This window comes from Lethenteron reissneri, chromosome 53, assembly GCF_015708825.2.
Source record: "Lethenteron reissneri isolate LAM-NWPU_2019-01 chromosome 53, ASM1570882v1, whole genome shotgun sequence".
Taxonomy (NCBI): Eukaryota; Metazoa; Chordata; class Hyperoartia; order Petromyzontiformes; family Petromyzontidae; genus Lethenteron; species Lethenteron reissneri.
Genome location: NC_083831.1, coordinates 10,977,805 through 11,004,167, shown reverse-complemented (window position 1 = coordinate 11,004,167; position 26,363 = coordinate 10,977,805). Strand labels below are relative to the sequence as shown.

Genomic DNA, 26,363 nt, shown 5'->3' with positions numbered 1-26,363 from the left:
CCATGATGGTTAGGTTATTTAGCGAGTGTCCATGATGGTTAGGTTATTTAGCGAGTGTCCATGTTGGTAGGGTTATTTAGCGAGTGTCCATGTTGGTTAGGTTATTTAGCGAGTGTCCATGTTGGTTAGGTTATTTAGCGAGTGTCCATGATGGTTAGGTCATTTAGCGAGTGTCCATGATGGTTAGGTCATTTAGCGAGTGTCCATGATGGTTAGGTTATTTAGCGAGTGTCCATGTTGGTTACGTTATTTAGCGAGTGTCCATGTTGGTTAGGTTATTTAGCGAGTGTCCATGTTGGTTAGGTTATTTAGCGAGTGTCCATGATGGTTAGGTCATTTAGCGAGTGTCCATGATGGTTAGGTTATTTAGCGAGTGTCCATGTTGATTAGGTTATTTAGCGAGTGTCCATGTTGGTTAGGTTATTTAGCGAGTGTCCATGATGGTTAGGTTATTTAGCGAGTGTCCATGATGGTTAGGGTATTTAGCGAGTGTCCATGATGGTTAGGGTATTTAGCGAGTGTCCATGTTGGTTAGGTTATTTAGCGAGTGTCCATGTTGGATAGGTTATTTAGCGAGTGTTCATGATGGTTAGGTTATTTAGCGAGTGTCCATGATGGTTAGGTTATTTAGCGAGTGTCCATGTTGGTTAGGTTATTTAGCGAGTGTCCATGTTGGTTAGGTTATTTAGCGAGTGTCCATGTTCGTGTGTATTTTGAAATTCTTTCACACCGTACATAGCCAACCATTCTCTTCGGAGGTGCGGGGTACGGACAACAAACTAAGCACAAAAAAGCAGTTCTAACGACAATTATTTGAAGTCTGGATTTTAAAAATACGTAGCTCCAGTGACTACCTAATATCGGAAGAATATTCCAGACGGCTGCAGAAGTTCATCTGACGAGCCAAAAGCTGCTACGAGGATGACCAGATTTTGCGTGATGGTTTATGCTCTATGATGATTTCAGCAAGGTATTGGGGTTCATTTGTGGCAAGTGCTTTGTGTGTAATGCGTGCAACCTTTTCATGTATGAGTTCGGCAACAGGAAGCCAATGCAGTTCAGTGAGCACTGGACAGACATGGTCGTATTTTGCAGTACCCGTCATGACGCCTGCCCAAAGATGTTGTACACGCTGTAGTTTGGTCATGTTTTTGCCAGATGTGTCGGAGAGTACTGAGTCGGAATAAATGAGCCCTAACGCTATCCCTAACACTAACCCTAACCCCGAACTCTATCCCCTAACCCTAACCCCTAACCCCTTCTAACCCATAACCCTAACCCCTTACCCTAACCCAAACCCTAACTCACCCTAACCCCTAAGTCTAAACCAAAACCCTTAACCCTAACACCTAAACCTAAACACTAACACTAACCCCTAATACTAACCCTAACCATGACCCTAATCCTACCCTAATCCTCCCCTTACCGCTAACCCGAACCCATAACCATAACCCCTAACCCTAACCCCTAACACTAAACCTAACATTGACCCTAATCCTCCCCAAATCCTACCCTAACCATAACCCCTAACCTCTAACCCTAATCCCTGAACCTTATCCCCTAGCCCTAACCTCTAACCCTAACCCTAACGCTAACCCTAAGCCCTAACCCTAAATGACCCTAACCCTAAACCCTAACCCCAACCCCTAACATTCCCCCTAACCCCTAACCCCAAACCCCTTGCCCTAACCCCTAACCTCTTCCTCTAACCTCTTACCTTAACCCCTAACCTTCACCCACACCCTAACACAATTTTGTCCAAAAACGGCATAGATTAGTATGCCAATTTTCTTTTTGGCTAAAAAGGTGTGCCGATTTTATGTGAGTTGAAAATGTATCGTGAATTTTTTTATTTTGTACGTAATATGTAGAATACTACAGCAAACACAACGGAGGAATGCACTTGTTGTTGAAAAATAAAGCTATGGGAATTTGGCTCATTTTGGCCATGAACAGCAGAGGTTAGTATGTCGGGTTTTTTTTGGGACGTGAACATTTAATCGCAAAATTTTCCACTTTTAATCTAATACATAGCATATTTAGGGTAAATACAATGGATGAATTTACTTTTTTCCCAAAATAAAGCTGTAAAAATTTGGCCAATTGTGGCAAAAACGGCATAGGTTAGCATGGCAATTTTATTTTTGTGGGATGTAAAAATTTCATCGTGAAATTTTCCCCTTTTAATCTACTACATAGCATACTAAGGGTAAATACAATCGAGGAATTAACTTTCGTCCAAAAATAAAGCTGTAAAAATTTGGCCAATTGTGGCCAAAAACGGCACCGATGTTCACCAAATATTCCTTAACAACACTGATACCTCCCAGGTCATGGGGGCACCAGCATACTGAACCAGTTCCGTTCCGCGTCTCCAAGTAAACATTTTGGTGAGATGACCAGATGGCTTGGGGAAGAAGTGGCCAAATGGACTGGCACCGCTGAGATCCTGACTGAATTTAGGTTTCAGCCACCCGTGATTAAACAGGTTTCTCAAGTGTAAGGAGTTGTCTTCGGAGACCGTGCCTCGTCAATTGAGCCACAGTAAGGCCGTTGCGCCGTAGGTTGGGCCATAGGATGGGGACACTTATGCATGCCCTCAACTCCTGCACTGTTACATGCACTGGGGATGTTTTTTTCGAATCTGGAGTTTCAATCGCAGCCCGGCACAATTAAATTTCTATATGCAGTCCTGTTTAATGTTTACCCCCTAGCGTATTGCGACACGGCAATTATATAACCTAGTAATGTCACTTGAAACACACTGACAATGCCTACAAACGTTGCGTTTTCAGGATGGACTTTTCACAAAGCTTAAATCTTTTCGCACTTCCCAAACAATGACAACAGCCGGTTGCTTTTGTCGTCTTTGAACTCTTTTTGTTGTTGTTGATCTTAAATGGGTATTGCTTGCAGCCAAGGTGAGTTTCAGGCTGTCATTATTTACTCCTTACATTATAAAGCCCCAAGGCGTATTGTTAAAATGGAATTTCGACACAACAGGAAAACACAACTCTTTTTTCACACACTGGTTTCCTGCTTTAAGTTTTACTAACCCAGCAACATAGCATCTACATAACAAAGGCTCAGTCTCATTTACAGCAGCCGCACCTTTACAGCAGCCGAACCTTAACAACACTGATACCTCCCAGTTCAACCAGTCCACACAACAAAGGCTCGTTCCTAACAGCAGCCTCAGCCGCACCAACCTCACAATAATAATACAAAACTCAGATCCAGGTGCCTACCTTGGCTCCTCCCACCCTCAACCAGTATATATACAAGGACGGGTCTCTTAGAATTTATCTTACTTGATACAACAATCGTGCTGTGACGGTTCCACCTGAAGACGGAAGCTTGTGTTGCCTCCGAAACGTCGTGATTTTTATTTTACTTTTATTAACTTAATTTTTACCTACGTGACTTTACCGGAAAAAAACCCTAAGAATACGGAAAACACTGGTTGTGCTCTTGCAGTCTGGCCCACCACAGAAGGGCAAGGTGAATGTGTTTTCAGCAAGCTGCTTAATCATTTCCCGTTCGTACATGTATGCCAAGGCCAGTGGTGATTTCTCTTTTGTCGACCAGCAGTGGGCTGCGTGGAAGCGTGTTTTCAGCAAGCTGCTTTAGAGCCATGCATTTGCGAATTTAAGAGAGTTACGTCATTGTAACAATACAGCATTGAGCAAAAAAATGTGGCAGTGGTGATTTTGCTCTTTTCGGATTGCGGGGAAAGCTGCGTTGAGCGAGGAGCTAAGAGAGCTGTGGCGCTGGTGAAGCCCTCTCCTTAAACACAACTCCACGGCCGCTAGAGGTGAATGATGTTCCACGTGAAAATCTTTCATGCAACCTCTTATCACACGGGTGGCTGTTTTGCAATAAAAGTAATTTATTAACACTCGGATCTCAAATGTGGCTTCTTGTTATTGTTAGGAACAATACATCTTGCTCGCTTTGTTTTTACACGTTTTGCATAACTATGAATTTAGTATACAGACTTCCCACGCGTTAAGCGATAGGGACAGCTACCTGCTGAGTAGTGCATACAGCACACACACAAAGTACAATGTTGTCCCACGTCCGACCACATGTGGAGTGAATTCAAACCACATCGCAAATTATTGGGTACAAATAGGCTAACCGCATATACTCAAAACTGCACAAACCGAACCTGCACGAAGCGAGTGAAACCTGAACATAGCTTCCGATTAGCACAATTGGCTACGTATGGTGAGAATGAAATTCAACACACGGGTCTCTGCAATTGCTTTGCCATGCCACGACTGCCAGAAGGGCATCCGCTGGTCTCATACTCTAACTGCATGTGTTGGAAGCAGAGGGAGTAGCCACACTTTATCCCACCACACTCGGTCTGCCCATGAACTGTGGTAAACCCATTTCGACTGCTCTGTGGACAGAGGGATTTTAATAAACTTGCCCCATGGGTTTGACTGCCATGCCGAGAGATGAGATGCAACCGGCGACCTACAGCAGATGTCACAACCGGGTACCCGATACCCGTACCCTACCCAATACCCGGCTACCCGTACCCGGCCGTTTGTGACCCTGGTGCGGCCGGGTACGGGTACAGAATCAAAACCTGTTTGCGACCTCTGACCTCCGGCCTGCGAGTCCATTGTGCTGAACCGTTACACCACGGCAGCTTCCTGCTAAACTATACAGTAAAACCTTGGATTGCGAGTAACTTGGTCTGCGAGTGTTTTGTAAGACGAGCAATTTTTTTAATAAATATTAATTTGATAAACGAGCGAGGTCTTGCAATACGAGTAGTACGCGTATACGCTTTGTCTGCCGAGCGTCACATGATCACAACTGATATACGAGTGCTTTGGGTTACAAACACGTTTCCGGAACGAATTATGCTCGCAATCCAAGGTTTTACTGTATTACTATAACATATAACAATTCGTTATTTAAATAACTCATTCATGTGCTCTCACGCACGCTCGTGCAGCAATGGGGCTGTGCAGTGCAGCCGTGGCATTGGCCGCATCTCCCGTCCGCCCCTGGCGGTGCCGCTCGCGACAACTGGGTCACCGCTTGGCGTTGGGGTTCCGCTTGTACGTCTCATACGCAAACTCCTCGCTGTGCGCGGGGTCTTTGTAGACGCCGATGAAGTCGATTTCGAGCTGGAAAGGCCCATCCGCCTGCTCGCCCAAAGTGAAGCCCAGCGTCCCGACCTACGGCGTGCAGCCAAACAACAAACGGCACGGGGTCGGAGTTGCGATTGATGAGAGTTAACGGGCTTCTTGCCCATGATAAAGGGTTTTTGTTGGGTTAGATCACGTAAATATGAATGCGTCGTTAAACCCGCCACCACTCGGCAAAGCCAATGAGTAAGGTTTGTCACGTGAACTTCAGCACACCCAGTGTGTTGGAAGTGTAAACCCACAACATTGACAATTGGCGCACGACATTTCGCTGGTAAATGCAACCGATTTCATCAGTCGATTAGCCAGAATTGTGAAGAAGTCTTCCTGTTTCAGTCTTAAGTAAAGGTGATGTCATCACTGTGAGCCTATCAGGTCTGAAAACCAGAGAGGGGGGGTACTTTCTGTGATAGTGTTAGTTTAACTGTTTTTGGTATTTTAGTTTGAGCGTGGGAAGAGAGAGAGATGATAATGAGTGGAGCAAGGGAAGCGGAGAGAAGTGTCGTGACCTGCAAGCTGGTGAGTGAGTACTTGAGTGAGTTGTTGTGACCCCTACACTGTGGTGGCTGAACAGTGTTGATGAGATGAAACGGTGAGTCTGGTAGACCCGAGTCCAGGTGAAAGAGTGAAGCTCATGGGAAGAGTAACCATGGTAGTAGCGATAGAAGAGCGATAAGGAGGTGAATGACCAAGGTTGTAACATTTACGTACATCAAGTTTCAAGAGTAGCTCTATGGACAAAACTGGCCCCTTCCATGAGAATGTGGAATTTGGAGCATAAGCCCAGGGCCACCTACAGAGAACTTTTGGCAGCCCTTGGCTGAGCACAATGACTACTTATTTGAGTATGGAAATTACATCTATTAAATCCCAGGTGAATGTTTCGATATCATAATTATTGTTATTATTACACATCATTGTGGAAAAAACAGGTGGTCTGGGCAAACATGGTAACTGAAGCAAGATCAGTTGGAGCATTAAGTGGTGCACAGACGACGGAAAGTGCAGCCTTACCCGGTCTGTCTGAATGGGATGTTGTACGTCATTAATCCTGCCACGAGATGCCAGGAAAAACTTGGAAAAAGGAATCTGAAAAACATATTCAAAAGTTGTTGCCATCGCAAGACAGCGGAGACATGGCGGTGTCTTGGGAAATGCCTCCATCTGATGATCATGATGAGAAGCCATACCATGGCTTGCCAGGGAGGAGGTACAGCAAAAAGTGGATTGTATCTATTGAAGATAGTGTTGCCAACTTGCACGTATGGGTTTTCCCTCGGTGCTTCAATTGTCTCCCACACTAAACACTCATGAATTGACTGATAACATCTTCTTGGTTCTTTCGGTAAAGTCACGTAGAAGGGAAATAATAAAATAATAAAATACAATTCTCACGACGTTTCGGCCACAACGCAAGCAGCCATCCTCAGGTGAAGAACAGGGCTGTTGGAAATACTTTAAATCGAAATTTGACTGATAACACCTTCATATATAGAGGACTGCAGAGCTAAGGCAATTGTTGGTGCCGACTCATCGCCTGGCTGCCTTCCCGCTCGTCTGCGGTTTCACGTGCCCGAGTCGTTTTCTCTCTTCGCGAGCAAGTGAAAAGAGTGAATACCATCCGGCGTGTTACAATTTGAAAGCTTTACATTCTCACGAGTCGTGCATGTGTAGGGCTGTTATCGAGGGGCTGTTTGTACATAGGATCAAACGGCGAACAAACACAGTGGGCGGAGCTCCGGGAGTACACGGGGGGGGGAGCCCGCAACGACGTCCGCATAGGGCTGTGATCCTGTGGGGGGATATAAAAGGGGATGACAGAGAGAGCTCGGGGCTCAGTCTTAGTGTAGTTGAGGGAAGAAGGAAGACCAGCCAGATAGGCCCTGGACTCCCCCTGGGACGCCGCCCTTGTAAGGGCCGCGCAGGCTGGAGCCAGTGGCGTGGTCCCGGAACCGGAGTTAGACCTCTGGGATTCCGGGTACCGTAGCCCGACTGACCAGTGTCGGGCCAGACAGCCTCCCCTAGCCCGGTAGCGGAGGACTCTGCTAGGAAGGCTAGCTAGGGGTGAATTCCCAGTTATACGGGTGAGGGGGCCGATACATCCCTCCAGTGCTGTAACAACATTGTGTAATAAATACGTGTGCCTCAACCTCGGTGTCAAGCGTCGTAAGAAATACTACATCTGGCGTCAGAAGTACTGCGAACATGGACACGCGCCATACAGCTCGGGCCAGAGCATCGCAGGAGGAGGACACGGCGGAGATCGTCGAGTCCGAAACGGATCAACAAGACGTGGTGCAGCCGGGGCCTGAGGCCTTCTTACCGGGGCATCGGCATGAAGAGGGGCCGCAGCCAGACGCGCTACGGCTGGCTCACGAAAGGCTGGCGGAGCTGCTGTATGCCGCTGCCGCCACGCTGGAGAACATCACGCGGTTGGGGGCTGGTGGTCCACCACGGGGCGAGGAGAGCCGGCGGCCGGAGCGCCTTCCCGCCACTTCTAACTTTGAATTTCCCGCCATGGACGCCGCAGCTGCTCAGGGCGTGGCCAGCTTGAACATCGGCTCCGACATCGCCGTCGCTGGAGCTGCAGCGTCATCACCGGAGGGTGCGTCATCGCTGCTGCGACAGGCGATGCCATCGGCCGTTCGCGCCGATGCACAGCCAAGTGGTGGTGACAACAACCTGCGGGAGTCGACATCAACCGCGGCGCTTCATCAGAGACTGCCCCCGCTGAAGGAGTTCATCGGCGCGGAGGGAGACTGGGGCGGCTTTCGGCGACGCTTCCTCGCCCATCAGGAGATGGCGAGATGGTCCGATGAGGAGGCTCTCTGCGCGCTGCCGGCGCTCCTCGACGGCGACGCGCTCGCCGCACTCACATCGGCGCCGAGGGAGAAGCGTGCTACGCTACCGATGGCGCTACAGCTGCTGGCCGGGGTCTATGGACCTTCAGCTGAATGCCGTCAGCAGTTTTACGATCGCAAGCGGGGTGAGAAGGAGTCGCCCCTGGCATTCCGGACAAGTCTCCTGGCGCTGGCAAAGACGGCCTTTCCTCGTATGGACGACGACGGCGTGGACGCGATGGTCATGGAGAAGATCCTCCTCCTGGCGGACGACCTCGACATCGTTGTCATCGCACAGGAGGACGCAGAGATGACTTCTCTCCAGGCTGCGCGGCTCCTCCACGCCAACCTTCTGTCACTGCGGCGGAAAGCCAGCAGGGCATCGGCTGGGCGTGCGGTGGCTGCAGCCACCCTTCCAACGGAAGAGCTCTACGCCGTCGACCATCGACGGCAACAGGCGACAGGAGCACGGCTGGGCCAGGACGGGTCGGGCCGCTTCGACCGTCCATCATCTCCGTCGGCGCTCCCACGCTGTTTCAACTGCGGCGTCCGGGGCCATGTCGCCTCGGGGTGCCGCTCTCCTCGACAGCGCGGGACGACGCCTCGACGGGACGCCGGCCCTCCTCCTCCTCCCAAGCTCCAGCAACATGATCCGGCGAGTCGCGGCACCACACATGTTTGGCCAAAGCACCCACCTGTCGCACACTCTCGCACCGTAACGAACGGGGGGCCGGTGGGGCGCTGCGACGGGCCAGCACGGATCACTGCGGGGACTCAAATTGAGCCCAAGCAGTGGTCCGTGTTAGCCCATCGCGTGGTGGCCGCGGCGTCGGGGTCGTCGGCCGTGGTCGGTCACATTGACGGGGTAGAGGTACGCATCATAGTCGATACGGGGGCATCGGCGACAATCATTTCGGAACTAATTTATAATATTCTACCTGTACAGAGCCGCCCTTTGCTGCCGGTTAACGTCCCATTTTATGCCGCTAACGGGGGCTCACTCGGCATCGTGGGACAGATTCGAGCGCAAATTTCTATCGGGGACATCAAATTGTCGGGGCCGATTTTTGTTTCCTCCTCGCTGGCAGTTCCGTGCCTGCTGGGGACGGACTTCTTAGGCAGAATGCCAATTCGTATTTTGATCGACCAAGGATGCATTGAGCTTCCGTCGGGGCGACGCATGGCGTTCCTGCCTTCCCCTGTTGCGACTCGGACGGCGTTCGCGACGGTACCGGCGTTCGTCGTTAAAACAGTGCGTGTGCCGCCGGGAGCTCAAATGTTAGTACCCCTGAAACTTCGTAGGCCTTTCGCTAAGGGCGTTGGGGATCAGGGTGTTGTGCTGGGACCGTCTAGGGCCGGGGTTAATGGCCCTCATTTGATTCCGGCCCAGACCGTTGTAAGAGGGGACGGGGACCCTTTCATCGCGGTCCTCAATGTAGGGTCGCAGACAGTAGTGGTTCCTCAAGGGACAGTGCTCGCTCACGCGACGCCGGTGCCCTGCGAGGAACCCGTCGCGAACCACGTTGACACCGCTTCCCGGACGCACCCGCATTCGGACGGCGATGAAGGGTGGCTCGACGCGCTTTGTGCGGGATCGAAGGACCTATCAAATTCAGAGCGCCAACAGCTTCGATCGCTGCTGAAGGAATTTTCCGACGTTTTCAGTCGGAATAAATACGATTTGGGTTGTACTCACCTGCTGCGTCACCATATTGACACGGGTGACAGCGCGCCTATTCGCCAAAATCCGTTTCGGTTGAGTCCCGCCGAAAAGGACCATGTCAAATCGGCTGTCGATGACATGTTAGCCGCCGACATCATTTCTCCCTCTACCAGCCCTTGGGGAGCGCCGATTGTCCTGGTTAAAAAGCAGGATGGCTCGTTGCGGTTTTGCGTGGATTTCCGGCGCCTTAATAAGATTTCGGTTGCCGACGCATACCCGCTCCCACGGATGGACGAATCGCTGGACGCCTTGGCGGGAGCGCGATTCTTCTCCACACTAGATTTACTTTCGGGATTCTGGCAGCTTCCTCTGGACGATGACTCAAAGCCTAAAACTGCTTTCCGTACACCGCACGGCCTGTTCCAATTCAACCGGTTGCCGATGGGCTTACACTCAGCGCCGGCAACTTTCCAGCGATTGATGGAATTGGTTTTGGCTGGATTGCAATGGGAGTCGTGCCTGATTTATTTGGATGACGTTATTGTCTTTGGAAAAACTTTTGACGAACATCTCCAGAGGTTGCGGGCGGTTTTCCAAAAGATGCGGGCTGCTAATTTGAAATTTAAGCCCCAAAAATGCCATTTGTTACGCGAGTCGGTGCGATATTTGGGGCACATCGTGGGGCGCTCAGGTATTGCTACCGATCCCGCCAAAACGCAGTGTGTCAGCTCCTGGCCGACTCCAACCTCGGTGGGGGAGGTGAGGAGTTTTATTGGCTTCGCGTCATATTACCGACGCTTCGTTGCTAATTTTGCAACAATTGCCAAACCCCTACACGCCTTAACATCTAAAGGGGTTCGGTTCCACTGGGGTCAGGATGAGGAAGTTGCTTTCTGCTCCCTTCGGGACGCCTTGGTGAAAGCTCCTCCCTTGATTTACCCAGATTTTTCGAGGCCGTTTTTGCTCGACACCGACGCGAGCAACACGGGTATTGGAGGCGTGCTTTCCCAGGTGGTTGACGGCGTGGAACGGGTGGTCGCGTACGGCAGTCGGGTGTTGTCTCCAGCGGAGCAAAGATATTGTGTCACCCGTAGGGAACTGTTGGCAATTGTCTATTTCATCCAACAGTATCGCCCATATCTGTACGGTCAGCATTTCACCGTCCGTACAGATCATGCGGCACTGCAGTACGCCCTGAAGGTTCAACAGCCATCGGGACAATTGTCCCGATGGTTGGAGGTCCTCCAGGATTTCGATTTCGAAACCACCTACCGTAAGGGCGTTCGCCACACCAACGCGGACGCTCTGTCACGCATGCCAACCGCCTCCGAATGTGCATGCCTCCTGGGGTCGGGGCGTTGCAGGCCAGCAGGGGACATGCCGGTTCCAGTCCTGGCGGCCGCCGCCGATGCCGACACATTGCTCCCCGATGATATCACGGAACAGGGAAGAGATTCCCTGCTCGGGTTGCCTGTTAATGAATGGGGGCGCCTCCAGATGGAGGATACCTCCCTCCTCGCGCTGCGTCGTCGTGCCGGGGAGAGGGGGCGTGGGACGGGTGATGCCGATGCATGGGAAATGCACGCGGGGTTGCTTATGCATTGGGACGGGAAATCCCACCGTCACCGGCTGGTAGTCCCTTCTGGGTTACGGGGTAAGGTGGTGTGGGCTGCTCATGAGCGCCTCCTCCACCTGGGTACCCAAAAGACCCTCGCCTCGCTCCAGCTTGACTTTTTTTGGCCGGGCATGACACGGGATGTCACGGATTTGTTGGCATCGTGCCCTCGGTGTGCGCAGCGCAAACCACCGGCTCGGGAGTCGAACCCGCCGTTGCAATCCATCACAGTCTCCAGGGTGAACGAACTTGTAGCGTTGGATATCCTGGGCCCATTTCCCGCCACCCCTAGGGGCAATAGATATTTGTTAACAGGGGTTGAGTACTTTACGCGCTGGCCTATGGCCTGGCCCCTGGCCAATCAGTCGGCAGCAGCCATCGTGGACGCCTTTGTCCAAGGCTACGTCATGGACAAAGGTGCTCCGGAGCGGCTGCTGACCGACCAGGGTAAAAATTTTTCCGGGAAACTCCTCAAACAGGTCTGTGATCTCCTGGGTACGAAGAAAATTCGTACCTCTCCCTATCACCCGCAAACTGACGGGATGGTCGAGCGTCTGCATCGCACCATCACGTCTATGTTGTCGCACCAGGTTTCGGAATCACAGACCAATTGGGACTTGCAAATTCAGGGGGTCCTGGCAGCGTATAGATTGGCCCCCCATGCTGCGACGGGATTTTCACCCTTCTTTCTCATGTATGGCCGCGAACATGACCCGCCTGTTCGGGCACAGCTGCAGATCCCCGCGCCGCTGGGTAAAACTAAATTGGACGAACACGTTAAATTTAACCTTCAAAAACTGACTGAGGCACGGGATGCTGCCATGCTAAATTCCGACAGGCGTCAAAAGGCGATGAGCGCCTCAGGCTGGCACGCGCGCACGTGCTGCAGTGGAAGCCAGGGGACAGGGCATGGCTGCACTGTCCCCAGGTACCACTTGCGACCTCCTCGAAACTGGTGCGGCCGTGGCGGGGCCCCGTCGAGGTGGTCGAGGTTTTGCGACCTCAGTGCGTTCGAATCAGGTGGGGGAAGCGCCGGTGGTTCGTTCACCCCTCTAGGCTGAAACCCTTCGTTGCGGTGCGAGGCCCTACTCCACACGTGCCGGGCCAAACATGTGGGGGGTTGACCGACTCGGAGGGTCCGTCTCGGTTGCTCTCGCCTGACGTCTTGCCGGCTGTTCCGCCCCCAGGTACTTCAGGAATGACGGGCTCGCGTCCAACAACCCACACGGGGGATGCCGAGGGTCTCGCCACTCCAATCGCGGACTCGCCTCAAAAGGGACAGCTGCCATCGGATGGTCCGCCATCTGGGGTTGGCCCATGTGACGGGCCTGCGGCAAGGACGCGCGTAAAAATGCGCAGACTCTTGTAATGCACAGGAAGACGAAGAAAAAGAAAAAAAAATTCTATTGCGTTTTTTTGTGAACTTTTCGCGTGTTATGGTTACTGGGCGCTGCGTTGGTGGGGCGCTCTTGGCACGCTGTTGTTATGGTTGTGTGTGTTGGGTGTGTCTTGTGTGTGTGTTGTGTGTGTGTTGTGTGTGTGTTGTGTGGGTGTTGTGTGTGTGTTGTGTGTGCGCTGGAGTTTCCTGGCGAATGTATATACCTTGCTTTTACGGATTTCGTATTTATTCAAGGGGGGGGGGGGGCGCGTCGGTTTATTCTCCCTTTGGGGGTATGGTAATTGTTGTTGTTCAATTCACGTTCTGTTGAAAAGAAAAAATGAGGCACACACGTGGGTCAAGAGGTAAAGGTACCTTTATTGGAATTGTTGCAGCCGGGACGGCTGCGAGCTATGCAGGGGGGAGTGATGTAGGGCTGTTATCGAGGGGCTGTTTGTACATAGGATCAAACGGCGAACAAACACAGTGGGCGGAGCTCCGGGAGTACACGGGGGGGGGAGCCCGCAACGACGTCCGCATAGGGCTGTGATCCTGTGGGGGGATATAAAAGGGGATGACAGAGAGAGCTCGGGGCTCAGTCTTAGTGTAGTTGAGGGAAGAAGGAAGACCAGCCAGATAGGCCCTGGACTCCCCCTGGGACGCCGCCCTTGTAAGGGCCGCGCAGGCTGGAGCCAGTGGCGTGGTCCCGGAACCGGAGTTAGACCTCTGGGATTCCGGGTACCGTAGCCCAACTGACCAGTGTCGGGCCAGACAGCCTCCCCTAGCCCGGTAGCGGAGGACTCTGCTAGGAAGGCTAGCTAGGGGTGAATTCCCAGTTATACGGGTGAGGGGGCCGATACATCCCTCCAGTGCTGTAACAACATTGTGTAATAAATACGTGTGCCTCAACCTCGGTGTCAAGCGTCGTAAGAAATACTACACATGGACCAATCTTCGACTGAAAGTTACATTCACCACAACCAGCATCCTCCTTTGCACGTGAGAACACCCAAGTGTACCTCCGCCCCTCCACCCGCAACCCCTCCCCCACCCCAATTCTTAAATGTATGTATGTTGAACTTCTTTCGCACCATACGTAGCCAACCGTGCTAATCGGAGGTGCGTGGGGAAAAGGCCAAACAACTAAGCACAAAAATCAGTTCTAAAGAAATTAGTATTTATTAACATACTATATATATTTCGATTTAAAGCTTTCGTGACTGCAGGGATTCATACTCTTGGTTCTTTCAGTAAAGTCACGTAGAAGGGAAATAATAAAATAATACAAATTAAACTATAAAATTCTCACGACGTTTCGATTGCAACACAAGCAATCATCATCAGGTGTGAAAACCACACCTGATGTGTGAAAACCACACCTGATGATGATTGCTTGTGTTGCAATCGAAACGTCGTGAGAATTTGATTGTAAAATTTCTTATTATTTTATTATTTCCCTTCTACGTGACTTTACCGAACGAACCAAGAATATACTGTATACATGACAAGAGGCAGAAGACGGGATTTCACCTTGACGTCCTGCCAGGTAGGGCCTCCGCGGGTGAAGAGGAAGTAGTGGTAGAGGTCGTTCTGCATGTGGGTGTAGTAGTTGTCGACGCTGATGTTGATCATGTAGGGTCTCCCGTCTCCTCTCACTCGCAGGAACAGCACGTTCATGTCTCCCCAGTCGAAGGCCTTCTTCTTGTTCATGAAACCCTGATGGCAAGGGAGGTGTGCGTGTGTTAGAGGCGACCTGCACATCGACCGCGGTGAACTCATTTACACTGCTGGCTGTAAATTATCCAGCAGCATAAATTCCACAATCCCATGCTCTGGAACAAAAGGGTTGGCAACCAAATTAACGAGCCGTTTTTTTCGAATTCCGTAAAAAAAGACGCGATATTTATACGAGACGGTGGTCCTCAATAAATAACGTCGTCTCAAATCAGTCCTTAACGAAACGCATGCGTCTCTAGAGCCGCAGTTTGCTAACCCCTGCTTTAGCATCAACCATTTCACACCACGCTTACAAAAACTTCCAAAAACACTTCTCTTGCGTCTTCTTCCCTCGTATTGCTCGACTTTGGAAATCATTTCCACCGTCTCTCTTTTCTCAAGCTCTTATAACCTTACTCTATTCGAGAAACTTATACTGGTAGGAACCTCCTCGTTACACCAGCCCACAGGGGATTATTGTGTCCGTCCGTCGTGCATCCAAAAATGGGAGGGATGGGGCTGGGTGGAGAGGGGAGGTTGGGGAGGGTGGGGAGGGGCTGGGTGGGGAGGGTGGGGAGAGACTGGGTGGGAAGGGTGGGGCTGGGTGGGGAGGGGCTGGTCACCCCGTGGTGCCCTTATAAAACCCAACGTTTAACCTACTCACGCCGGCTTGTGCCCGCCCTCACAGTCGGGCATATTAGCGAAATACACCACACCGCCGTTGACCCTGGCCATTGACCGAGCAACCCAACGTTCCTACCAGCTCCCTCCGCAGGAATGTGTTTAACTCTGATCAAGATGTCATCATGACCAAAGTTGCCAACGCCCCCAGACCTCGCCAAAGCTTTCCTACCCTCCGCCAGTTCCCGCAGCTGCTGCGCAGTAGACAAGCAACGTCCAAGATCCGGCCTGACAGGATCCCACCATCAGCTCCTAGGTCTTGCTTCTACAACGGTGTTGCATGTCGATGGCCGCAAGGGCATTTGTAATTTGAAATAAATAATAATGGCTGGCGATTATCACGCACTGAAATATTTTTAAAAAAGGTCATCATGGTCCTTCCCTCCTCGCACCTCTTGATTCGCACTGTTGACTACGTACGGTGTGAAAGAAGTTCAACATACACACGTACACACGACACAGACGAAACCATTCTCACTTCACCCTCGCCTTCGAGTCTTTTGGACAGACCGCGGCTGACAATGCCGATCGTGAGGCTACATGGATTAACCTTTGCCTACATGTCAAACCCCTCCATAACCTATGAGACATCTCCTTTATCAGTGTAAAAATATAGTAATAGGTTTTTACCCTTTCAACTGGTACAAAAACTGACACCTTTATACAAGGCATCATGTTTGCAATAACCACAACACAAGCAGTCAAAATGCAAACAAAAAGAAACTGATAATGATAATGATATGCACTGTCCTTGAAGTTGATTGGTCCACACCCGAGACAGCTTTTCTTAGAGCCCAGTCTCCATTGGTGTTGGACCAGATGATGCCAAAAGGTGTACAACTCAAAAACAGCGCACTATCAGAGTATTGAGAGCTCGGGGTAAGCATTACACTGAGACATCTCCTTTACAGTGGAAAAATATAGTGATAGGTTTTTACCCTTTCAACTGGTACATAACCCTCTCGCAACCATCTCTCGACCCTCACCAACCGGGGCTTGGACCTCAGCGTGCAGTACCCGCTGTACTTGGTCCTGCCGTCTCGAGGGATGTAGTTATCGAGTTCGCCATGAAAGAGCAGGGTCTTGTTGTTCTTGCTCAGCGATAAAAACGATCGGCTGCGTCCGCCCATCTCAGCATCTGACGAGACGAGCCAATCCTGCAGGTGACAAAACATTTGAAGACACAATGCCACCGCCCCCCTTCCCGTATTGTTTTTCCGCGTAAACAAAAATACGATCCATTGGCCACACGGCCCTTGGGAAGTGTGTATTTTCAGCAGTGTTGGTTTCAATGCGAGCAAACTCTGTACATTTTTCAACATTCAGTGTGTCTCATCAGCAGGGGTCAAGCTGGCTTAAACCACTGCGGGTGAACTGCACATTGTTTAAGTCGAGAGTCCTGTTAGAAATGGGTACAATTTCTGCTGGTAGGCAATACTACGATGCGTATGTTGTACGATATAAAATCCATGATAAAACGTATCGTAAGTAAAAAAAAACATAAATTTTCACTGTAATTCCATCAAAGCTGTCAAACAAGACGCCAAAACTAGCAAGCCAGAGGTTCCCTGCGAGGCAATTTAAAAACAATAACATGGGGACCTTTTTTGCCAGTATCAAAGTATGAAAAAAATAGGTAATAAAACAGGAGGTATTAGTAAGAGGTTCAGATACCAAACAGAAACCTTTTGCAAGGAACCATGTCTGCATTAACCACGCGTACTTGTGGTGAACATGCAAACAAAAACATGCTCTGGTGATATATGGAATTGTCTTTGAGACTGATTGGTCTACACCAGAGACAGCTTTCTTTCGGGCCTAGTCTCACCAGTGTCAGATCAGAAAACGCCAAAAGGCGAATAATTGAAACGGTTGGCAATTTTCTTCCACTTGAAGCGGTAACCGATTGTGAAAACGATTACCGGTTGTCACTTAACTACTCCAAACCAAAACGTAAACAACGGTTATCCATGTGTTTTGTTGTTGTTGTTGCTTAGGCCACCTAGTTAATGCCAACGTGTTTGTCATTAACCCTCCCACTACTTGACAATGTCGTCAAGCACTTTACATCGATTGTGCACGTAGAATGATATCTTTGTAAGCGTGTTACTCATGCCCGATTGTGGCGGTGTTGGGGTTAATGATCAATTATTTGTCTATATTACACGCTTTTATTTAACTCGCTCTGTCTGTTGTTGACGTATCCTCAAATCTTGTAACTCAATTTTAACCCACTTCCCAATGTGGTATCGACTGCAAACTTGGTATACTTATGTCATACTGATGACAATACTATATTCTATCATAAAAAAAAATACATATATTTTTAAACGTTATTTTTTACATGTTATGTTTCGGCTTGGCTCTAATTGTCCACGCTCAACTGACGTTGGCTGTAAATAACCACAGTCCCTGACGTTGTGGTAAGCTTCGGGGCCACTTCCTGAAGTCGTGAAGTTCTTCCATTACTAGTGTAGGGATTATTACGGGAGAAACGGCAGACAACAAACACAGGGGTGTTGGCACTCACATACACGGGTGGTCACACCGACGTCCGCATCCGTTATTGCCCACGCCCCCAGCCCTCGGAGGTGATCCCTATAAAAGGTGGAGACCCAAAGAGCTCGAGGCAGTTCGACACGAAGCTGACCAGTGAAGATCCAAGACTTTGAGATTAGGCCCTGGGACTCCCCGGTCTCGCCGTCCTTATAAGGGCCGAGCCGGGTAAGCCAGCGGCGTGGCCCAAAAGCTTCCAGACCGCTGCCCTTATCAGGGCAAGGCTGGTTAGCTGGTGCCGAGATCTGTGCTTGCCAGGGCCAGATCAGTCAGCCTCCCGTAGCCCAGTAGAGGAGGACTGGGGAACAGGACAGGGGGCTTAGTACTAGGGTGGGTTTCCCATAGTACGGGTGAAGGGGCCGATACCCCTTCAACTATTGTGCCTGTCCCTGGGTTAATAAACAGAGTGTGCCTCAACTTCGACATCGTCTCCTCGAACTTACTACATCTGGTGTTGGAAGTGGTCCAAGCATGGATACGAGACGGACGACTCGTGCCCAAGACCCAGGAGAGGATGACGACGAGGGAGGGGCGGTGCAAGACATCACCGCCGACGTACCTGCACAACCGCTGCCGGCTCCGACATCGGCGGGGTCGTCGGAGAGGGCCGGGACGTCGACTGACGAGTTGGCGTTGGCTCACTCGCGGCTGGCGGAGCTCCTGTATGCAGCGGCCGCCATGCTGGAACAAATAACTCGCCTGGGGCCGGGAGGAGCGACGCGGCGGGAAGATGGACAACGCCCGCCAGAAACTCCCGCCTTTACAACAGAGAGGAGACTCGAAATTCCCGCCACAAAGACAGTAGGGGCAGAGGGAGGAGCTCCAGCTCGTCACGCGGGGGACGGAGCCCAGCCAGCAGCCGCCACGTCATCGGCGGAGGCGGGTCGCAGTGGCTGCCTATCGGGGGTTGCAACGTCACCACCATTGGACGCCGGCACCGACCAAGCCCCAACCAGCACGTCACTGACGGCGCGACACCCATTAGAGTCCGCCATTACTCGTACAGTACGGGGACGCGATACGGATGCTGCAAGAGACTCGGAGACGGAGCCGACATTCCAGCAACGCCTGCCGGCCCTGCAGGTATTCGTAGCAAGCGACGGCGATTGGGGGGGGTTCCAGCGCCGGTTCCTTGCCCACCAAGAAATGGCGGGCTGGTCGGACAACGAGGCGCTGTGTGCTCTCCCGGCGATGCTGAATGGCGACGCCCTGGGCACCCTCACCGCTGCACCCAAGTCGGCACGCTCCACGATTCAGTCGGCGCTGCAGCTGCTGGCCACGGTTTATGGGCCGCCTTCCGATTGTCGCCAGCTCTTCTATGAACGGCAGAAGGGCGACAAGGAATCGCCACTTGCTTATCGCACGGCCCTGCTGTCATTGGCGAAAGACGCTTTCCCGCGTATGGACGAAGAAGGGATCGATGCGATGGTGGCCGAGAAAATTTTGCTGCTGGCCGACGACTTAGACTTCATCATCCTAGCACAGGATGATGCGGATATGTCATCATTGCGGGCTGCAAGGCACATTCACGCCAATCTCATCTCCCAGCGGAGGAAGGCAAACAAGGCAGCTGCACGACACACCGTGGCGGCGACCTCTTCCGGAATGGAGGGTGCCTTCGCTGCGGACCGTTCTGCAGGATGGCGATCTGCCGAGCGACCGGCTCGGGACGTTCCGAGCCACCGAGATCAGCCCAAGTCCTCTGGAGCGCTCGTCGTCTGCTACAATTGTGGCCTCCGGGGCCACGTGGCGTCCGGATGCCGGGCTCCTCGACAGCGCGGAGCGAGACCTGGAGCTGCGGACGGCCCTCCCCACAAGCCTTCGCAACATCCTCGGGCAAGTCATGGCACCCCACATGTTCGGCCTGCACACACACCCACTTTCCTCTCACAAGGTCCGATACACGATTCTCGGGGTTTGGGTGCTGGTGCGTCGGGTCGCGGCATGTCGGGGAGGGCGCTCCAACCGGGCCAATGGTCCGAGTTGGCTCACCGGGTTGTGGCTGCATCGGCGGGGTCGTCCGTTGTCACGGGGCATATTGACGGGGTGGAGGTATGGGTACTGGTCGATACGGGAGCTTCGGCAACTATCATTTCGGATTTGATTTATAATATCCTGCCCGTTCAGAGTCGTCCGTTGCTCCCTGTCGACATACCGTTTTACGCTGCGAATGGGGGCTCGTTGGGTATTATCGGCCAAATTCGAGCGCAAATTTCTATCGGGGACATTAAACTATCTGGCCCGGTGTTCGTCTCCTCCTCGCTGGCTATTCCGTGCCTGTTGGGGACAGACTTTTTGGCCAAATTGCCCATCAAAATTCTGATTGACCAGCGATGCATCGAGCTTCCATCAGGCCGACGTATTACGTTCCTGCCTTCCACCCCTGCCTTGCATACTGCCTGTGCTACGGTACAGGCGCTCGTTGCTCGAACGGTGCGTGTACCCCCGGGGGCACAGATGCTAGTACCCCTGCGGTTGCGTCGACCGTTCGATAAAGGGGTCTCTGACCGGGGCATTATGTTGGGACCATCGAGAGCCGGGGTGAGTGGGCCAGATCTGGTGACGGCCCAGACTATTGTTAAAGGGGATGGGGACCCGTTTATCGCGGTCCTCAATGTCGGGACACGGACGGCGGTGGTTTCGCAGGGTACCATGTTCGCACATGCGGTTCCGGTACCTGCGGAAACGCCGATCATTGGCCAGGTGGCCACCGATTCTCAAACGCGATTAGCCTCAGACACTGACGAGGGTTGGTTGGAGGCGTTGTGTGCTGAGTCACCTGACCTGTCCGACGCACAACGTGCTAAATTACGCGCCTTATTGCGAGAATTTTCCGACGTCTTCAGTAAACATAAATACGATATCGGATGTACCAAATTGCTACGCCACCATATTGACACCGGTGACAACGCTCCTATCCGCCAAAATCCTTTTCGGTTAAGTCCCGCCGAAAAGGATCATGTCAAATCGGCTGTAGATGACATGTTGAAATCTGACATCATTTCTCCCTCGACCAGCCCTTGGGGTGCACCCATAGTGTTGGTTAAAAAGCACGACGGGTCCCTAAGGTTCTGTGTCGATTTCCGGCGATTAAATAAGATCTCGGTGGCCGATGCTTATCCGCTTCCTCGAATGGACGAATCGCTGGATGCCCTCGCGGGATCGCGATTCTTCTCCACTTTGGATTTGCTCTCAGGATTTTGGCAACTTCCCTTGGACGACGAATCTAAGCCCAAAACAGCTTTCCGAACGCCGCACGGCCTCTTCCAATTCAATCGCTTACCCATGGGATTACACTCTGCTCCCGCGACGTTCCAGCGCCTGATGGAATTGGTTCTCGCTGGCTTGCAATGGGAGGTGTGTTTGATTTACCTGGATGACGTTATCGTATTCAGTAAGACGTTCGAGGAACATCTTGATAGGCTTCGGGCCGTCTTTCTCAAGATGCGCGCTGCTAATTTGAAATTCAAGCCACAAAAGTGCCATTTGCTGCGCGAATCTGTTAAATATTTGGGTCACATCGTCGGCCGGTCAGGCATCTCAACCGATCCCGCCAAAACGCGTTGTGTCAGCTCCTGGCCTACTCCCACCTCGGTGGGGGAGGTTAGAAGCTTCATCGGATTTGCTTCATATTACCGCCGGTTTGTCGCGGACTTTGCTTCCATCGCTAAGCCACTACATGCCTTAACGTCAAAAGGGGTCAAATTTCATTGGGGGCCGGAGGAGGACGCCGCTTTTATCTCTCTTCGGGATGCCCTGGTGGGGGCCCCGCCGTTAAGCTACCCCGATTTTTCCATGCCCTTCGTGCTCGACACGGACGCAAGCAATACCGGGATTGGAGGCGTGCTGTCACAAATTGTGGGTGGCGTGGAGCGCGTTGTGGCTTATGGTAGTAGAGTATTGTCTCCGGCCGAGCAGCGGTACTGCGTCACCCGCCGCGAACTGTTGGCTATCGTGTTCTTTATCCAACAGTACCGACCATATCTGTACGGCCGGCATTTCACCGTCCGTACAGATCATGCGGCGTTGCAGTATGCCCTACGAATTAACCAGCCATCGGGGCAGTTGTCCCGATGGCTGGAGATCATGCAGGATTTCGATTTCGAGACAACTTACCGAAAGGGGATTCGCCACACCAATGCCGATGCCCTATCACGCCTGCCGATCGCTCCGGATTGCACTTGTTTCTTGGGTTCGGGCCGTTGCAAATCGGCAAGTGACGGCCGGGATCGGGTTCTTGCGGCCGCAGTTGACACCCCTTCGGACGCTGGTCCTATTTCGGGGGGAGGGAAAGATTCCCTACTAGGCTTGTCAAGTGCTGAGTGGGGTCGCCTCCAAATGGAGGATGCGACCCTCCTGGTGCTACGACGTCGCGCGGAAGGATCAGGTCAAGGGAAGTCGGGCGTTGACTCATGGGGGTGGTGCCAGGGCCTACTCATGCATTGGGACGGGACGATCCGCCGTCACAGGCTGGTGGTGCCTTCCACGTTGAGGGGTAGGGCTGTATGGGCTGCTCATGAACGGCTCCTGCACCTGGGTACCCTCAAAACACTTGCCATGCTCCAGCTTAATTACTTTTGGCCGGGCATGGCAAGAGACGTGGACGATCTGCTGCAGTCCTGTACCCAGTGTGCACAACGGAAGCCGCCAGCAAAGGGAGCCAGTCCACCGCTCCAGTCTATTTCGGTCACCCGGGTTAATGAGCTGGTCGCCCTTGATATTTTGGGACCGTTTCCTTCCACGCCGAGGGGTAATAAGTACCTGCTGGTTGGCGTAGAATATTTCACGCGATGGCCTATGGCTTGGCCCCTCGCCAACCAGTCCGCAGCAGCCGTTGCGGAGGCTTTTGTTCAGGGCTACGTCCTCTACAAGGGCGCTCCGGAACGGTTGTTGACCGATCAGGGAAAGAATTTCACTAGTACCCTTTTACACGAGGTATGTGGCCTTCTGGGTACAAAGAAAATTCGTACCTCACCTTACCATCCACAAACGGATGGGATGGTGGAACGCCTGTATAGGACTCTTACGTCCATGCTATCCCACCAGGTATCTGAGTCCCAAACCGATTGGGATCTACGGATCGGGAGAGTCCTGGCAGCATACAGGATGGCTCCTCACGCGGCGACCGGATTCTCGCCATTTTTTTTTATGTATGGCCGCGAGGTTGACCCGCCTGTCGCGACTCAGCTGACGATTGCCGCGCCTCATGCTAAGTCCAAACTCGCGGACCATGTTAAATTTAACATCCTTCGGTTGGCGGAGGCACGGCAGGCGGCCATGCAAAACTCTGACTCTCGCCAGAAACAAAACGAGAGATTGCGATCGCGCCGGACACACACGCACGAATGGCACCCGGGCGACCGAGCATGGTTGCACTGCCCCCAGGTGCCATTGGCCACCTCGGCTAAGTTGTTGCGACCATGGAGAAGCCCCGTAGAAATTGTGCAGGTTATGCGGCCTCAATGTGTGCGCATTAAGTGGGGGAAGCGTCGGTGGTTTGTGCATCCTTCACGGTTAAAGCCATTTTTTGCTCCGCACGCTTCCTCTCACGAAAATGGCCGAACATGTGGGAAGTCCACTGACTCCGGGAGGGCGGGGTCGCCGCCAGCCTCTGATCCGCTAATGACTGTCCCGTCTTCAGGAGCCCCAGGACTGAAGCCCTCTTGGCTGCCAGCCTCCCCCATGGGGGTCGGCGCTGGCACGTCCGAGAAACCGGACGACCAGGCACCTGCAGATGCGACACCTGCCGCCGACTCTACCAAGCCGGCCCCTTGTGACGGGCCCGCTGCACGGACACGCGCCAAAACGCGCCGGTTGTTATGAATAGCTTTCCGCGCGTGTTCCGTTGCTGCGGAACCCGCTCATTATATATTTTTTTTGTTTGTGTGTGTGTGTGTATGGATGCTTCTTGTGCGTGGGGATGGCGAACCGCGTTCTGTATATGTGTTGCATTTTTGGGGAGGGGGTTTTTATAGGGGACCATCGGTTGTTGTTACACTTGTTCTTGTTATTGTTACTGTTACGAGGCACACGTGTGTTGACTGTGTTAATCTTTATTCTTGGGGGTTGAGGGATTGTTGCAGCCGGGACGGCTGCGAGCTGTACAGGGGGGGGTGATGTAGGGATTATTACGGGAGAAACGGCGGACAACAAACACAGGGGTGTTGGCACTCACATACACGGGTGGTCACACCGACGTCCGCATCCGTTATTGCCCACGCCCCCAGCCCTCGGAGGTGATCCCTATAAAAGGTGGAGACCCAAAGAGCTCGAGGCAGTTCGACACGAAGCTGACCAGTGAAGATCCAAGACTCGGAGATTAGGCCCTGGGACTCCCCGGTCTCGCCGTCCTTATAAGGGCCGAGCCGGGTAAGCCAGCGGCGCGGCCCAAAAGCTTCCAGACCGCTGCCCTTATCAGGGCAAGGCTGGTTAGCTGGTGCCGAGATCTGTGCTTGCCAGGGCCAGATCAGTCAGCCTCCCGTAGCCCAGTAGAGGAGGACTGGGGAACAGGACAGGGGGCTTAGTACTAGGGTGGGTTTCCCATAGTACGGGTGAAGGGGCCGATACCCCTTCAACTATTGTGCCTGTCCCTGGGTTAATAAACAGAGTGTGCCTCAACTTCGACATCGTCTCCTCGAACTTACTACACTAGCACGGTACATTTAATTAAAGCGTGTTTTTTAAATATTACTTATCTCGTACAGGGGTCGGCAAACTGCGTCTCTTTAAGGACGTATCGTAATCACATTGTATTGACGCTCTTGAAGTATTTAATTTTGTAACCGAATTCGAAAAACAAATGGCTCTTGTCGTTAGTTTGGTTTGACGACCCCTGGTCTAGTAGTAGTACGTGGCCTAACCCCCCAAAAAAAACAATATTGATCATTGTGTTGGGGGCCGTCCATAAATGACGTCACGCACTGGGGGGGGGGGGGTCAGACATTTGTGACGATGTGTGACGAGGGGGGGGATTTGGGAAATGTGACGTCACATCAAAATGCGCAACTTTAAATAAATATAGACAACACGTTCTACTTAATTAAATAGACTTTTTAATAAATGTTTTCTCCTATAACATCAGAGTGCAGTGCCACATTAAATACGCACTACAATGACAATAGTTTAAAGCGATTTGAAGCATGTTTTTTTTGGGGGGGGGAAGGGCAGAGCTTTGTGACGTCATATTTGAGGGGGGGGGTCTGACTTTTTGTGATTATGGAAGGGGGGGGTCAAAAATCGTCCAAAATCGCGTGACGTCATTTATGGACGGCCCCATTGGCCACGAAAACCTACGTTTTGTATGTTATGCATGCGCGTTGGAACTTCTTTCGTACCGTACGTGGAGGGGTTTGAGAAATGTGCCGTCACATCAAAATGCGCAACTTTAAATAAATATAGACAACACGTTCTACTTAATTAAGCAGACTTTTAAATAAATGTTTTCTTCTACAACCTCAGAGTGCAGCGCCACATTAAATACGCACTACAATGACAATAGTTTAAAGCGATTTCAAGCATTTTTATTTGGGGGGGGGCAGAGCTTTGTGACGTCATATTTGAGGGGGGGGGGTCAAAAATCGTCCAAAATCGCGTGACAGTCATTTATGGACGGCCCCAAAGGCCACGAAAACCTACGTTTTGTATGTTATGCATGCGCGTTGGAACTTCTTTCGCACCGTACCTCGAGGCAGTGAGGGCCTCTGCATGCCCAGGGCACGTGGCTTTGCTGGGCCATGTAGGTGCCCAGCGGGACTCCGTCTGGGCCCACCACCTTCTCACGCAGGTGCTCCTTCAGGGCAGAGAGCTGCTTCCTCACGCCGCCCATGCCTCTCTCCCAGGTGGAGCGTGGAGGTGTTGGAAGAGGAAAGCCAACATTGCCAGGTCCAGACGATGATGATGATGACGATGCGATGCTTCGAACGATGAAGTTCGCGTAACGGCGTGGCCGAAGCCACGCGCTTATCAGCATGGCTTTGAACGGTCACCAACTAAATACAATTTATTATTTGTTCTTTCGGTAAAGTCACGTAGAAGGGAAATACAAAAATAATTTATTTTTTATTATTTCCCTTCTACGTGACTTTACCGAAAGAACGAAGAATATGAATCCAAGCTTTAAATCGAAAATTTAAGAAAATGGTCTTAAGATGACAAATTCTCGCGCTTTCAGATGCGCTTCTGCGGCCGTCTGGAACGTTCCTCCGGTATTGGGCAGGCACTGGAGCTCTGCTCGAGATGGATAACTTTGATTTATTTTATAATTTATTTAGAACTGCTTTTTTGCATTTAGCTTGTCATGCTCCCTTCTCCTCACACCTCCAATTAACACGATTGGCTACGTACGATGCGAAATAGGTTACGCACGCAATTCGAGAACGAACACGTTCACGTATCTTTCACACTAAACACCCGGGGACCTCTCTCCTTGCTCCACACGCCGGTGGGGAGAGGTCTTCGCTCTGTCTCATCCGCACGCGAACCGCGACCTCTGGGGCCGATCCTCTCGACCAATGGAGCCGCGGGTGTTTATTGTTTTTATAACATCGCCGACTCCGCGTCTACCATCTTAGGTAGGGGTGGGCGGGGAGAAGTGGAACCTTTGCGATGGGAGTCATCCACAACGTGTGCCGTCTGTTGCGTTGTGGGGTCTTGTCGTGCCTCCCTACCTAAGATGGCGGTAGAGACCTCTAACCAGATGCGTTGTGGGGTCTTGCCGTGCCTCCCTACCTAAGATGGCCACGTT

At 51.9% G+C, this 26,363-nt stretch overlaps 1 protein-coding gene across 1 annotated transcript; it reads right to left on the bottom strand.

Annotated features, from left to right (window-relative positions):
- Positions 1–3,865: 3,865 nt before the first annotated feature.
- NDUFAF1 (NADH:ubiquinone oxidoreductase complex assembly factor 1) lies at positions 3,866–26,208 on the bottom strand. The gene is made up of 5 exons (XM_061573531.1): positions 25,302–26,208; positions 16,051–16,221; positions 14,198–14,383; positions 6,186–6,260; positions 3,866–5,201 (listed from the first exon to the last, which is right to left on the bottom strand). The coding sequence occupies exons 1-5, from the start codon at positions 25,587–25,589 to the stop codon at positions 5,055–5,057; spliced, it is 867 nt and encodes a 288-aa protein (XP_061429515.1). The 5' UTR covers positions 25,590–26,208; the 3' UTR covers positions 3,866–5,054.
- Positions 26,209–26,363: the final 155 nt, after the last annotated feature.